Raw genomic sequence first — 16,092 nt, forward strand, 5'->3', positions numbered from 1 at the left:
TCAGAATATGAGCTTAGCTTAACCATAGCTGAATTTGCATTAAATGAAGAGTCAAGAGCTATAGATTAGCAGTCAGCACCAATAATAAATGGCTGCTTTTAAACATTCAGTGCTTATTTTTGCAGATCTTTTTATTTTAGTCATAAGTGTTGTTTTTTGCCAAAAATATCCTTTAAATATAGTCAGTATCATCATATTTGCTCATTTTTATTCTGTCTAAACTCATTTTAGCTTACAAACACATTTGGCAACACTTTAGTTTAGGGACTAATTCTCATTTTAGCATGCATATTACTAGCATTTTGGTTATTTATTAATGCACACAGACACAGACACACACACACACACACACACACAGTGGTTTTTTTTTCTCTTTCTTTTTTACATTTTCAACAATAATGTTGTTGACATACATTACCAATCAAAGGGCTGGTTTAGGGCTGGTAATATTAAATAAACAAATCAGTAATACTGTGAAATATTGTTTTACACAATAACCGAAATATTTTCTATTTGAATATATTTTAAAATAATTATTTTCTGTCTGTGTTCAGTGTTCTGCTCAAGGAACATTTCTTATTTCTATCATTGTTAAAAATAGTTGCGCTGCTTAATATTTTTATGTATGTAAAACTTGTTTTTCGAAAGTTAGAAATTCAAACAAACGTTTAAATCAAAAGTCTAACAGAAAGTTCAAAGGAAGCATTCGTTTTTGAAACAGAATACAATCTTTGTAACATTACAAATGTCTTTTCAGTCTTTAGATCAGTTTGTCCTTGTTAAATATAAGTGTTCATTTAAAACATGATAATAACCTTACTGACCTCATACAGTTTCTTGGTAGTGTATTTGTCGACGAGACGCTGAAGACATGCTGGAGAAACAGCTGCAGAGTTAAACGCTGAAACGTGTTCTTCAGTCAAGTTGAGCTCACGTTGATCCATGGTCTATTATGCTTTTTGCCTGCTGCTTTTCAAGATAAGATAGTCTTTCATCTTCTTTATTCTTAATAATCTTCAATAGTAAGTGTGGTTGTGTTATGTTTATTAGATATCCAGTTTGTCTTTATCTCAATCCGAAATGATTCTGGTGTGTTTTATGTGAGCCTGAAGAAAGAGGAATTAATTATCTGAGCCACAGTAATATCACATCTTCCCAGATCGGCATGATTTACTTCTCCGCAGTCTTCTCTTTTTGCTTTCAATAAAATAAGCAGAAAGCCTTCCATCGATAAAATGAGAGAGAATTTTTGGTTAAATAGTCAAGCCTGTAATTTGGCTTAGTGGTGGATTGCATTACTGATTTTGCTGAGGCTTTTTTGTGTTGTTGACCCATCGGCCTTGTTTCGATTCCACACACAAACAGATTCAGATTGCAGTGGTGGCTGGTGTGTGGGTGGAGATGGCGGGTGACTAGCATGGCTCGTGCCAACTGTACTGTGTTTTGTTTTTAAATGAGAGCCCAATCTCACTTTTTTATTCCTAATGGTCGTTGGTTATGGTGTTTTTGAGGCTTCCAGGTGCTGGAAAGACACTTACAGCAATTCAGATTGTCTCATGCTGTGTATTGTTGTAGAAGCCAAGTGGTAAATAATTATTTCAGACAGAGAGTATCACGTGGAGGTTAAGATGTTTTTAATTACATGAGTTCATGTGTCAGAAACATACTTTTCTTTTCATTACAAGTTAATACAAATTAACCACCTATGGCAGTAAATATCTTTTTTTTTTTTTTTAAAGAAGTATCTTATGCTCTGTAAGGATGCATTTATTTAAACAAAAATACAGCAAAACACTAATGCTGTTTGTTTTTCATTTGAATATATTTTAAAATATAATGTATTCCTGTAACGCAAAGCTGAATTTTTAGCATCATTACTTCAGTCTTCATTGTCACATGATCCTTCAGAAATCATTCTAATATGCTGCTATAGAAATAATTATTATTTTTGTATTATTATTAGTGCTGTCAAACGATTCATCATGATTAATCATATCCAAGATAAAAGTTATGTAAAAAATTACACATATATATATATATATATATATATATATATATATATATATATATATATATATATATATATATATATATATATATATATATATATATAATATAGAAATATAACATATGTTTCTTAAATATATATATGCTGTTTTTGTATTTATATATATATATATATATATATATATATATATATATATATATATATATATATATATATATATATATATATATATATATATATATATATATATATATATATACAAAATAAATATACACATTACACACACATATATTATGTAAAAGTTTATTTTGGATGCAATTCATCGCCGTTAATTGTTTGACAGCACTAATTATTATTGAAAAGAGTTGTGCTAAATTTTTTATTACATTATATATATATATATATATATATATATATATATATATATATATATATATATATATATATATATATATATATATATATATATATATATATATATATACACACTGTGTGTGTTTGTGTCTGTATATATATATATATATATATATATATATATATATATATATATATATATATATATATATATATACATGAAGAAATCATATCAATTATTTATAAAATACATAATATCTCATAAAATCTGTGTTCTTTATATACACACATACACAAACAGAAATCATCTAAATTATTTATAAAATACATAAAATCTATATTATGTGCAAAGAAATTTACACACACATAAAATATTCCTTAAGAACATGATTAAGGCATATTTTCTTTGGGAGAGAAAAAAATCAATCCTAAATTCATATAGCATAAAACAAAAATAATTTCAAAATAAGATAATAACAAAATATCTAAAGATCATAACATGATTGTACACACACACACGCACACACGCACACACACACACACACACACACACACTCACACACACACACACACACACACACACACACACACACACACTCATACACACACAAGTGCAGAAGATGAAGGACTATCTTATCTTGAAAAGCAGCTGGTGCTGAGATTAATACACCATCATGAACCTCTAAACCCCTGTGACACAGAAAGAAACACTCAAACACGTTTGGCAATCACGCCAGGTGAAGAGGTCTGAGAGCAGCTCTCCTAAACTCTGGAAAAGTATTTGTCTCTGGTTGCCAAGTAGGTAATTCTCTGTGGCAGTCCACATTGATTTATTCTTCATTTGTCAAACTCTGCAGTCTTTTCCCACAAAGGAATGGGTTATAGAGAAAGCAGTATAACATAATGAAGTGTTCAATTACTGCAACAAAGACTTCTGTTTTACATTGGAGTAACGTCAGCTAACCACAAACCTTTCTCTCTCACACACTCTCTCTATCTCTGTAAAAGCAAGCAAGACCTCACAAATTAAAGTCATGCATCACTCCTGCCTATTGTTTTCAGCATCACGGACAGTCTTTCCTCAGCAGTGTCTTGAGGAACATAGAAAGACTCCCTCAAGAAGCATCAAGCACACAGGCGAACAATATTTTTGTGTATACTGTACTTAACTTTAGTTCTTGCATATAACAAACCTCAGTACTCAAGACACTGATAGAGCTGTCTGTAGATTTCTGTGCCATTACATTGGATGTGTTGTTGTTTGGATAGCTAGTTGTAAACATGTTGACAGATTAACTAACTTTCACTAACTAGCGCTAACAAGTTTCTGTTCAAACTCTTGCTTTTATATGACTAAAGTTGACCTGAAAGAGAAAATAGACTGTAGAGGAAGTTAAAAACAGTTGACGTTGTGCCTCAAGGCCATCCAAGATGTAGATGAGTTTGTTTCTTCATTGAAACAGATTTGGAGAGATTGAGCAGCATACACACATGCTCACACCGATGGATCATCTGCAGTGAATGGGTGCCGTCAGAATGAGAGTCCAAACAGCTGATAAAAAACATCACAATTATCCACAATTAATCCACATGACTCCAGTCCATCAATTAACATTTTGTGAAGCAAGACATTGATGTCTTGGTAGCAACTGTTAACTTTTTAACTGTTGCTTCCAGCTGAAATACGTCCCCTATCCATAATTTTGCTTTCTGCAGTGAAAAAGTTATCTACCGTATTTTCCGGACTTTAAGTCACACTTTTTTTCATAGTCCAGCGACTTATAGTTAAGACTTATAAATTAATTTGACATGAACCAAGAGAAATGAACTAAGAGAAAATATTACCGTCTACAGCCGCCAGAAGGCACTCTATGCTGCTCAGTGCTCCTGTAGCCTAACACTGAAAATATAGAGCGCCCTCTCGCGGTAATGTTTTCTCTTGGTTCATGGTTCTGAATAAATGCGACTTATAGTCCAGTGCGACTTATCTATGTTTTTTTCCTCATCAGGACGTATTTTTGGACTGATGAGACTTATACTCAGGTGTGACTTATAGTCCGGACAATACGGTAGTCTGAATTAGGAAAGATAAGCACAAAACAAGCTCTGTATACAAATCCAGTCTTACGAAACTCTAAACAAATATGCCATTGGATTTGATTTAGAGGGAATGGACTTTTTCACTGAAGGAATCGTTATGGATTCCTTATTACAGATTATGGTATTGTGGCCGAAAGCTACAGATTAAAGCTAAAAGAACTTAATAATGTGTGTGTGTATATATATATATATATATATATATATATATATATATATATATATATATATATATATATATATATAATTTTTTTTTTTTCTTTTTTTTTTTTTACAAACACACAGCTGTCCACTTCACAAGACATTAACTGATAGTATTATGTGGATTACTTGCAGATAATTGTGATGTTTTTATCAATTCTTTGGACTTTAATTCTAACGGCACCCATTCACTACAGTGGATCCATTGATGACCAAGTGTTGTAATGCTGAATTTCTCCAAATTTGTTCCTGTGAACTACTCAACATCATGCATGGCCTAAGGGTCGGAAACTTTTCAGCAAATTTTCATTTTTGGATCAACTGCTACGACTCACTATAGCGCCCTCTTTGGTAATTTTATTTATTTATTATTTTATTTTTATTTTTTGTGCACGTTTAATCACCTTTGTTAATGTTTAGCTGGTCAAAACCCAAGTCCAGCTCTGCTGCGAGAATGCTTTGTGTAAAACTCCAGGGGCTGAATAAATTCTGCTCCTTTTGGCTTCGTTTTCCCATTTTCCTGGCTTTAGAAGATAAGCCGTAGTATGACTCCAAACCCAATTACAGCATATTTACTGTGGCCTGCATTAATATTTACACCCTCTGAAGGGATCGTTTTTAATTTCACTTCTGTATGTGTCCTGCAGATCCATTTTGATATGAAGCTTTCACATATAGTGCTGTTTGGGCCAATCTTAAGGATAGTGCACTGCGTAGGGGGGATGTGAGAGTACATATGCATTGATTATCTGTTTGACACCATGCCAGATTCATTACTCTTTGCAAACAAGAGACAGCATTTGCGGTGCGTGTTCATATTCACAATCAATTAAATGGTTCAGGAAGAAGTCTTATTAAGTAAAAGAGATATCAGTCATTCTATTGATTTGTTTAGTTTTTTTGTTAATCATGACTTTGATCTTCTAATGAGATCCAGCAGACAGGCAAATTAATAAAAAAAAATATATATAAATATATAAATTCCCTTTGTTTTGCTTTTTATGGCCAGATGTTCTAAAGTCACTTAGGTTGCAGATTTTGGTGTTTACTAATACAATTATATGTTTAATATTAGCTTTAATGCGGGTTTAATGCAGTTTTAGGAATAATTTGTTTGGACAAGTGATGAATTATTTCGAGAAAAATGCATACCGTACTGTAATCACTCAGCAGATTGACCAGGTTGGTAACATCCCATGATCTCACTTTATAAAGTGCTTGCTTTAAAAACGATCAAACTGACTGAATGATGAAGATAATAAACAAGCCACTGCAGACTCTAATAAACTAGTTAATCTGTTGAAATAAAAGCAATGCTTATCTCGTCAATGAAATGATTGATGAAAAATCGGCATTGAAGACAATGGAGAAATATGTATTTCAACAAAAACTAAAACCTGCTTAAGGTGAACACTGAACACTGGTAAACTGAGCTAGCAATGCATAAATGCATATTATGCAAATGAGATTAATCAGCTGCATCCGCAACATATACTATGTTGCACAATGAAGCTAATACATGGAATTACATTTTAGTAGTGTCAGTAACATTGTGAATATGCTGCAATATTGTAAACAGTGTCTTAAAAAAAGAAAATAAAAAAAAAGCAGTCTACAAAAGCATGCATAATTCACTTCTAAAAATAGCTAAAACTTCAATATACTTATATGACTAATAATACTTATATTCATCTATTATTTTAGGGCCATTTAGGATGTTTTCAGAACATGTATTTTGCTAATGTTACCTGTCTAATACATGTGTGAATTATTTATTTATTTATGTTTTTTTTTACAGGATAAAAAACTGAACATTTGTTTGGGTGAAAAATTGCTGTTCCCCAAGGTTTTATATTTTATTTTGTGCATAGTAGTCAACTAAAATTGTAAAAATAAATAAATAAATAAATAAAACACTATAAAATGATTATTATATAGAATATTTACATTTAAAACATGTTTGTCAAAACAAAACAAAAACTAGGATTGAAGCAAAATAAATTTGTATATAATCTGCTTATTGAATGACTATTTAAATTATTTAATATTTGTGTTAATATTAAATACATATTTAGCAGAATTTTCAATTAGTAACTGGACTGCTTCCATTTATTCAGAAATATATAGTGAAGCAAAATCTGAACATGTTGATATTTATTTTGAGGTAAATGGAAAAACTGCACTAGTTGCTGAAATTATGCTTTACAGTTCTTGATATGAATGAAACCTTAAGAGACATGTAATTTCTCTCAAAATTGCTGGTCGCTGCTGTCAAATGAATAGGGAAAGAGACATCTTAAATGAAGCAGAGCTGATCATTTCAGACAGTGTAGTAACGAATGATTGGTGGTGATCAGACCTCCCAAGATGAATGTGTGAACATGACAGCTAATCAATTTGTGTTTCATTTTATATCAATGCTCAGGCCATTCCCAGTAAAACAGCAAATGAAAAGCTGTCACACATGCACACTGTGCTCAAAAGGAGCTCTAGGAGGATGAGAGACCATCACAGATGTTACTGAAATGAACTGTGGCCTGTTGAACTCTAGCTGTCTTCCCATCTGGAGTTAATAAGGTCTTGGCTTTTCTTCTGAGAACTCTGACCTCCGTAAAGCTCTTCTCGGCTGCCAGAAGCTACTGTCCGTGTCGCAGCTCTCTTTGACACTATTGCTATTAATTTAATGCCAATATCTGTGAAACATTAGACATAACAGTTTTTGAGATGTAGTGTAGTTTGTTGTAACAGTTCCTCTATGACTTTGTGTTTGCAGACGGCCCTCGACCCTCACAGAAAGAGATCACCTCCCTCAGAGCCTTCATGCTGCTCTTCCTCAAACAGCTCATACTAAAGGTGAACAGCATTTATATTCAGATATTGTGTAATCTATCTATCTATCATTTTTAATTGTGTGCCTGTCACAAATACACGTGTTGATTAAGTACAGAAAACAGCAGCTCTAGGGCTGTAGCTTTGGCAGGTTTTCGTTCTCATTTACCAGCCCCAGCTGTTAACCATTTTCTAACAGGACCGTAGAAAAAAGAGTACACTTGTTCAGACCAATGCTACCATATCAAGAAATCTGTCAGGTAGCCAAACCACGAGCAAACAACAATTAGCTCTCAAGCTGCCTGTGCTTTTGCAGTAATAGGAAACGTGGACATTTATCAGCACTGCTAGAAACAGACAGTTCATGATGCTTTCCTAATAATAAGAGACAGCTTGTAAAAGTCAGGACCCAAATTTGCTGTGAACAGTAATTTCAGCAAACACAAACAGCCTTACTGAATTTGAACTCGTTGTTATTATGTGTGTTTTCTTCTTTCTATTTATATTTTATAGTCTGTCAGCATGCGGATGGCAGTAGCAGCTTATAAGTGCAGTTGGGTATTTACCAACAGCATATTGCAAAAAGTAGCGTTGCTCAGCATTTTCTTGTTTGTTTTTTATTCGTCAGGACCGAGGTGTTAAAGAAGATGAGCTTCAAAGTATTCTCAACTACCTGCTGACCATGCATGAGGTGAGTCTTTACCGTATTACAGTTCCCTCTCAGGAACTCAAGCTGCGACGAAACGCTATGGGAATGCCTTCAACATGACCACGTTCTGAATCTCGCGTGTTATCAGTCCAATGGATGGGCAGGACGGGCGGGGTGATGTAGAGACCGGGAAGCTTAACATCATGTGTGGGGTATATAGTGGCAGATTTCTGTCATTCAGCAAGCGCTGTGTGTGTGTCATTCTTATTTATTGTTGTCTGTCTCAGTTGCACAAGCATATTATTTCTAATGCTTCTCAAAAGGGCAAGAGCAAGCAGCATTTTAGGCTGTTCCTCCCTGCCCATGTTACGGGTGGGGATACACACAGTTTGTGTGTTGTTTGCCTGGGAGTGGAGCTCGTACAGTCAGCTCTCGAGGGGGCTGATTGTGCTTCTTCCCACTGCAAAAGCTCCACTCCCACCGGACACACTTTGAGGAGGGTGTCCGTGTTTGTGGTTCCAGTCCTGCTGCTGCTGAGGCATGGCGGCAATTGAGATCGCACATTCGTTTAGTTGACGGGTTGGAGACGGGCTCACCCTTTCTCCTACCTAGATCTAGCGATCTCTCTCTCTGGGTTCGGCAGACAATGCTGCAGTCTCTACCCCCTTTGAGTGAGAGCTAGCAGCTGCAGCTGTCTTTCTCGGAGGAGATTGATATTGTTTGCATATGAGCAGACTGCTCTTGGGTCACGCGTTCTCCCTGCCCTCGCTAAATTCGGGGTTGAGGATCCAAGTGATTTGTGTGTAGTCTGTTTTGGAGCAGAGCACACACAGTTAGCTCTTGAGGGGGCTCAAAAAAATTACATTGGATGTTTAGGCTGATCTATGGACCGTCATTCTTGCTGGATGGTCTTCAACTAAAACGTCCTGACGCCTAAAGACTTTTGAGATCCTGCACCCTCTAGGGAAAAGTGGTGTACACCTCATTATATGGGGCCCGTTTCTCCTCAGTGCCCTCAGGAGATCGGTCTGTCAATCCTGCCACCTCCCGTGCTTCAGGGCACTATGGTCTCTGGTTCTGTCAGTCTAAATCTTCCAAGCAGATGATAAGTCTGAAGACAGTCATTTAAAATTGGAGAATTCAGCCAATAGAAAGTCCTGATGCCCATGGCTCAGGACTTCTGAGGGCAGGCCCCTGAGGGGAAGAGTGGTGTACACCTCATTAAACGGTGCCAGTCTCTCCTCAGTGCAGTCAGGAGATCAGTCTATCAACCCTGCCACCTCCAGTGCTAAAGGGCACATCGGTCTCCAGTGAACATGACTCTCAGTATCCACCCGAAAATGTAGCGGTGCTGGGGGGCTCGCTACCTCCGAGGAGGTCTCTAGAGCAGCTAGAGCGGTTGTTCCCTGCTGGTTTTCCATTTTAGGGCACTGATCTAGGTGCTCTGATTACACCAGAGTTCAGTCTTGAGAAACTGATTCCCTTAGTAGACTTTTTGGCAATGTGGAAGCTTCTGCCAAATGTGTCTCAATGGGTCCTGCACACTGTAGAGAGAGGCTACAAAATCCAATTCTGTTCTCCACTGCCTCATTTCAATTAGGTACTTCCCTCTCTGGTGAGCCCCGAGCAGGCTCTGGTAATGGAACAATTAAACACTCTCTTGAGGAGGAGGCCATCTAGGTGGTCCTTCCTCTCAACAGAGAGTCCAGGTTCTACACCGATACTTCATCATTCCAAAGAAGGATGGAGGGTTGCGTCCCATTTTAGATCTGCATCATTTGAGCCAGGATGAGTTCAGGATGCTCACAATCAAGTTGTGTCCCAGGTCAAGTCAGAGTTTGTCACGATTGATCTAAAAGACTTATACTTCCATTTCTCCATCCTTCCCCAACACTGAGGTTTGCTTTTGGGAGCGAAGCTTTGCAGTATCTGGTTCTTCTGTTCAGTCTTGCACTCTCACCCCACACTTTCATGAACATGTGTGGATGCTGCTCTGGCTTCACTGTGACCCCAGGACATCCGCATACTGAAGTATATCAACATTTTGTTGATATTAGTTCTATTGGAGCAGAAGGCGGTACAACATTGTGGTGTTGTTCTTGCCCATACGAACGTGCTAGGGTTAAAACTAAATGCCAAGAAAAGTGTGCTTTCTCCATTTCAGAGAATCACTTATCTGGACGTGGGCGGGGATTTGACCTCAATGCAGGCACTATTGTCTCCTGCTCGGTTCAGTCTGATCCTCACAACAGTCTGTTGTACATGAGACCCCTATAGTGGTGGCCCAAGACCGAGGGGTTTTCTCCATGAGGAAATCCGCTTTGCATAATCAAGGTTATGCAGCTATGCCTTAGTGCCTTAGACATGTGGAAAAAACCTTTGGTTCTTGTCTCTTGTCTGCTGCTGGGAGCTCCTTGTCACCACTTAACGTTGGCGACAGACGCACCCTCACTGGCTGGGGTGTAGTCATGAGTGGCTGCTCATGCAGTGGTTTGTGGAACGGTAGCCATCCCTCATGGCACATCAACTGCCTGGAGATCCTGGCCATGTTTCTAGCATTGAAACAATTTCTCCCATACCTAAGAGATCACTGATGACCACAGCGGTGGTCTCTTACATTAACAACCAGGGAGGTCTGCGTTCTTTCCCCTATTACAGGCTGGCACACCAGATCCTTGTGTGGTCCCAGGGTCAACTCCTCTCACTGAGAGCAGTTTATATCCCTGGGCATCTCAATATAAGTGAAGGCATCCTGTCAAGGCAGGGCCCGATGCCTGGAAAATGGAAACTTCACCTTGAGGTAATGAAGCAGATTTGGAGGTGGAATTGTTGTGACTCAAGAGACCTCGCACTGTCCCCTCTGGTTCTCTCTGATGCATCCAACTCCTGTTGGACTGTACGGTATGGTACAGACTTGGCAGAGGCTTCGTCTGTATGACTTTTCCCGATTGATTTGCTCCCGGGAATTCTGGAGAGATTGCGCCGGGATGGGGCAAGTCTTCTATCAGTAGCCCCGTTCTGGCCTGGCTTGTGTATTCACGGACCTATTTTCCCTTCTCAACGGCTCTTCATGGGACAGTCCCATCAGGATCATGATATTCATAGCTTAGAGTCCGCTATTTTCCCTTCTCTCTTGGGGGTCAAGGCTAACTCCTTCAGAAGTTGGCCTTCAGGATGCTGTGGCATGTTCACCCCACTTACTTTGTCAGGTTCTTACCTGCATTCTGCGCCACTCCTTGCTCCCTTTCTCCCACCTTTGTTTTGCTCTTCCACACTAACCAGGGATTTTTAAGTCTGGTGATGTGGGCTTACTCGTTCTCATAGCGTTTCAATGCAGCTTGAGCTCCTGAAGAGAAATGTATCTATGCTATACATATAACCATGATTCCGGCATCCCTGCAAGGGCTTATTTCATTTCCCAGAAGCTGCTGCTTTATCCACCGCTCAAGCTTTTAAGCTTCCTGTTCTCTATGTCACCCAGCCCGTGACATCTCACCAATCCATTGGCCTGATTACACATGTGATTCAGAGCATTGTCACTCTGAAGGTGTTCCCATAGCGTTTTGATGCAGTGTCTCGTTACCTTGGGGAACCATGGCTACATGCATAACTTAGAGACGTTTTCCCTCGGCAGACTCTTGGAATCTGATATATATCTGTTGTAGAAGATTTCCTTTTTTTATTATGTTTCTAAAAGTGCCCAAATTTATGCCACTTAAGGATATTTGACTGTTGAAATGTAAAATCAGTAACCCAATGACTTCCTTTTGCATTGTACAGTACCTTCAATAATGAAACTTAAGCTTCAGGCTTACATCTGAAATCCTATTAGTTATGTTTTATTTGGTATAAATAGTTTATGCAGAACACTGTTTTAAAAATGTACAGTAAGTAAAAAAAGGGTTAATGCAGAACTGAATTATTAAAAGTGTCAAGTAAATAATTTTGATTCTAATAATTCTTTTCCCCTCAACTCATGAAATTAGTACCTTAGACAATTAAAATTGTGCCTGTGAAAGTGTAATTATTTTAAAATCAATATACCTACTTTTAATTCAAATTAATAAAATGTATTTATTTATTTAAGAACTAAAATAAAACATTATTTTAGATATTTTCTTAAATTTTTAATTTGGGCCGGATTGTTATAAAAATCACCCAACAACCAGACACATACTGTAAAAATTATGTTCTTTTGGACGTTCTATTAATTAAAGAATCAATTTTTTTTTAATGATTTAAAATGGTAATAATATTAACATTACTGTTTTAACTGAATTTTTCTTCAAAAAATTGCAGCCTTGGTATGAGTGTAAGAGTCTTTCAAAAACGTAAAAAAATAAATAAAAATAGACTCATTTAGTACTGTTTGAGCATCCCAGAACGTTTTTTTCCATATGCCCATTATTAAGTTGTTTTAAAATGTAGAAAATAGCCCCATTAAATAATATTTACACCTGTACAAATGTTTAACTTTGGTTTTGTAGTTGAATAAAACTTAGCATTAAAATGCGTATATGTTTTAATCTGTTCAGGATGAGAATCTCCATGATGTTCTTCAGCTGCTGGTGGCCCTTATGTCTGAGCACCCAGCCTCCATGATTCCCGCATTTGACAAGAGGAACGGCATCCGGTGAGATCTGAGTTCACTCCAGCCTTTTACTCCACACACACGCACACGCACACACACAGTCAAATTTCATTATATTTCATCTTGTCTGCGATGATGGAGTTTGCCTACATGATAAAATCATGAATTATTCACAAGACTCAACATAGGAATTGCAATGATATTTTCATATTTATTTATTTTTTCTGACAAGCAGGATAAAGCTCACACTCTGCATGTCAAGCTAATGAAATATAGATGGATTTGATAGAGTTATTTGCTTTTTGAAGTTTTGGGTTTGGCTTAAAATAACTGATATGACTTTGATGAACAGCTTCATGGTGCTTTACACAATGCCATTTCCTCTTGAGTATTATATTATTATCTGCCAGATTCTAATTCTTTTAGCAGCAGCCACATTGAAACAGAAAGTGTTTGGCACTTTCCCACTGTTTCTTGACTTTTGACAAAATGTTAGTGAAATAATTAAGAATATTTCTTTTTTTAGTTCTAATTTAATTTCATTGCTTTTCAGGGTGGTGTACAAACTACTGGCTTCTAAGAGTGAAAGCATCCGAGTTCAGGCTCTGAAAGTTCTGGCATATTTCCTCAAACACTTAGGCCACAAGTGAGTATATCTATTCTTCTCTTTCCCAGAGACATATTTACAATGAAGCCTTCCAAGAGTCATCATCTTTTTCTCAAGTGTATCCGACAAGGTGAAATTTGTGCTTGCATAAGGACAGAGTCCCTTTCAGTAATCTGTAAGTTCTTCTGACTATTTGAAGTGTTCTTCTATGGCTCCAGGGCTTTTGGTACTTACAGTTGTCACATCCACACAAGGAGAGGAGAAGACGGGTAAGTACTTTCGTGAAGCTTTATTAACATAGGATTTCAACAGAGCTGGTAAGTGTGGTCACAGACGGTGAATCTTCAAGCACTGATCAATAGGTGAGTTCAAGTACAAAGCTAGGCCTGACAACAAAGAGTCACTTCCCTTAATCGCTGTATCTGAATCTCCACAGAGTCACAATACGGTCCACAAGAAGCAGGTAGAAGATCCACAAAGAGCGTCCATGTAATCTTGATTCCAGCCGGTGAGTGAATGAGTGAGGTGAGTATTTAAAGGTGTGGTGATTGCTGGTGCAGGTGCAGGTAATCAGTATTCAGGTGACGGTTCACGTGAGCGGTGCATGGGAGATTGAGTGGATGGTGACTGGCAATGGTGACTGGGGCTAAGGGAACGAGCTGAGGGTGTGACACTACCCCCCGCCCCACGGGTGACTCCAGGCATCCTAGAGCGGCGACGGGGACGACCACGACCTCTGGGAGCCGGGCGGTCCGGGTGTTGTCGGTGGAAATCTTCGAGGAGAGCCGGATCCAGGATGTCATTGCGTGGTATCCACAACCTCTCCTCGGGACCGAACCCCTCCCAATCTATGAGGTATTCCAGGTGGCCGTTCCGCCGCCGGGAGTCGAGGATCTCTTGGACCTGGTAGATGTTGTCTCCGAGGATTTCGGGTTGGTCTGGAGGGGGAGGCGGTTCTGGTTCTGTGGAGGAAGGAGAAACTGGATCAGTGTGACGTTTTAGCAGTGAGACGTGAAACGTGGGTGAGATCCGGTAGTGTGGTGGTAGGTCCAGGCGGTAGGTGACGGGATTTATCTGAGAATGGATGGTGAACGGCCCTATGTAGCGGGGACTCAGCTTTTTGCAGGGCAGTCGGAGGCGGATATCCCGAGTGGAGAGCCAAACCTTGTCTCCAGGTAGATAGACGGGATTAGGCGATCTGCGTCGGTTAGCGGTCTCTGTATGTCTCCGAACTGCCCGCTGGAGATGGACGTGAGCTGAGTCCCACACCCTCTCGCTCTCCTGGAACCAGTGATCTACCGCGGGCACTTCAGAGACTTCTCCTGACCAGGGAAACAGCGGTGGTTGATAGCCTAAAACACATTGAAAAGGGGTTAAGCCTGTAGTGGTTTGGCGAAGGGAGTTTTGGGCATACTCAGCCCACGGCAGATACTGGCTCCAGGTATCCTGGTGTTGGGAGCAGTAAGTACGGAGGTACCGTGAGATCTCTTGAATCTTCCGCTCGGTCTGGCCGTTGGTCTGAGGGTGATATCCAGAAGATAAACTGACGGATGTTCCGAGGAGTTGGAAGAACGCTCGCCAGACCCTGGAGACAAACTGAGGTCCTCTGTCCGAGACAATGTCCTCTGGAGTGCCATAATTCCGGAACACGTTGGTGAAGAGGGCTTCGGCGGTCTCGAACGCTGTGGGAAGACCCTTTAATGGGATTAGTTTGCAGAATTTAGAAAAACGATCAACAACAACTAGAATGGTAGTGTACCCCCCTGAGGGGGGAAGGTCAGTGGCGAAATCCACCCCTAGATGGGTCCAGGGTCGGCGAGGAAGTACGAGGAGGGCCAGTTGTTCCCGATGTCCGTGGGGCAGAACGAGCTCCAGCTCGTGTGTCCTTTTAGTTATTTTGCCACCGCCCAATGGTGATCCTTGGATGGTAGTGATACGGTAAGTGGTCTCGTTCTGGACGATGGGTATACGGTGCTTGGTTACGAAGTGAGATGAGACGAAGTTGCTTGCGGCTCCGGAATCCACCAGGACATGGATGGAAAGATTGCGTGAGTTAATTGTGATCTGGGCTCTGATATGAGGTATGTGAGATACAGATGGGGTAATGGAAACTGTACTCACCATTGGGCGAGGCGGACGGACCGGGCAGGCGTGGATCAGGTGAGTGGCCTCGCCACAGTATAAACATAGCCGCTGCTGAATGCGGCGTCTCCGTTCAGAGGCATCTAGGCGGTAGGAGTCGGTGTTCATGGGTTCCTCCTGGTCTCGTTGGGGCGAGGGCGTTCTGGCTGATGGAGAGATGGTATATGAGGCCGGGGAGGCACAGGCCGAGAGGTGTTGAGCAACATTTATAGTTTTTCTGATGAACGTCTCGAGATTGACATTATCGTCGTAAATGACCATTTGCTTCCTGATCTGGGGCTTTAAACCTTTACGGTATGCAGCTAGCAGGGCAGTTTGGTTCCAACCACTGGTGGCGGCTAATGTCCGGAAACGGAGAGTGTAGTCATGTATTTCCGTGGCTCCCTGGCGGAGATTTAAGAGTTCATCATGGGTTGAAAGAGGAGTTAGAGCCACCCCGAACACTTCCTGGAGGTGGGTGACGAAGGCGTCGAATGAGGATAGAACCGGACTCTGGGAGTTCCAAAGGGCCTCTGCCCATTGTAGCGCTCGTCCGGTGAGGAGAGAGATCATAAAGGCGACTTTGGTGGCCTCATTGGGGAATTTACTGGTATTTGCGTTGATGAACAGTGAGC

The 16,092-nt window shown here is 39.5% G+C and overlaps 2 protein-coding genes across 8 annotated transcripts in view; one reads left to right on the top strand and one right to left on the bottom strand.

The window, feature by feature from the left end:
- The window catches only part of LOC127972725 (neurobeachin-like), a 247,688-nt gene that overhangs the window by 80,966 nt on the left and 150,630 nt on the right, over nucleotides 1-16,092 (top strand). For all 7 annotated transcript variants that reach the window (XM_052576455.1, XM_052576457.1, XM_052576458.1 and 4 more), the window contains exons 14-17: nucleotides 7,434-7,513; nucleotides 8,118-8,180; nucleotides 12,674-12,771; nucleotides 13,283-13,375. In XM_052576455.1, coding sequence (XP_052432415.1) covers nucleotides 7,434-7,513; nucleotides 8,118-8,180; nucleotides 12,674-12,771; nucleotides 13,283-13,375 — 334 coding nt within the window. The remainder of the gene's footprint in view (nucleotides 1-7,433; nucleotides 7,514-8,117; nucleotides 8,181-12,673; nucleotides 12,772-13,282; nucleotides 13,376-16,092) is intronic.
- LOC127972733 (uncharacterized) lies at nucleotides 13,795-15,153 on the bottom strand. The gene is made up of 2 exons (XM_052576482.1): nucleotides 14,814-15,153; nucleotides 13,795-14,688 (listed from the first exon to the last, which is right to left on the bottom strand). Exons 1-2 carry the CDS (start codon nucleotides 14,971-14,973, stop codon nucleotides 13,907-13,909), a joined length of 942 nt encoding a protein of 313 aa, XP_052432442.1. The 5' UTR covers nucleotides 14,974-15,153; the 3' UTR covers nucleotides 13,795-13,906.

This window comes from Carassius gibelio, chromosome B15, assembly GCF_023724105.1.
Source record: "Carassius gibelio isolate Cgi1373 ecotype wild population from Czech Republic chromosome B15, carGib1.2-hapl.c, whole genome shotgun sequence".
In the NCBI taxonomy this organism is placed as follows: Eukaryota; Metazoa; Chordata; class Actinopteri; order Cypriniformes; family Cyprinidae; genus Carassius; species Carassius gibelio.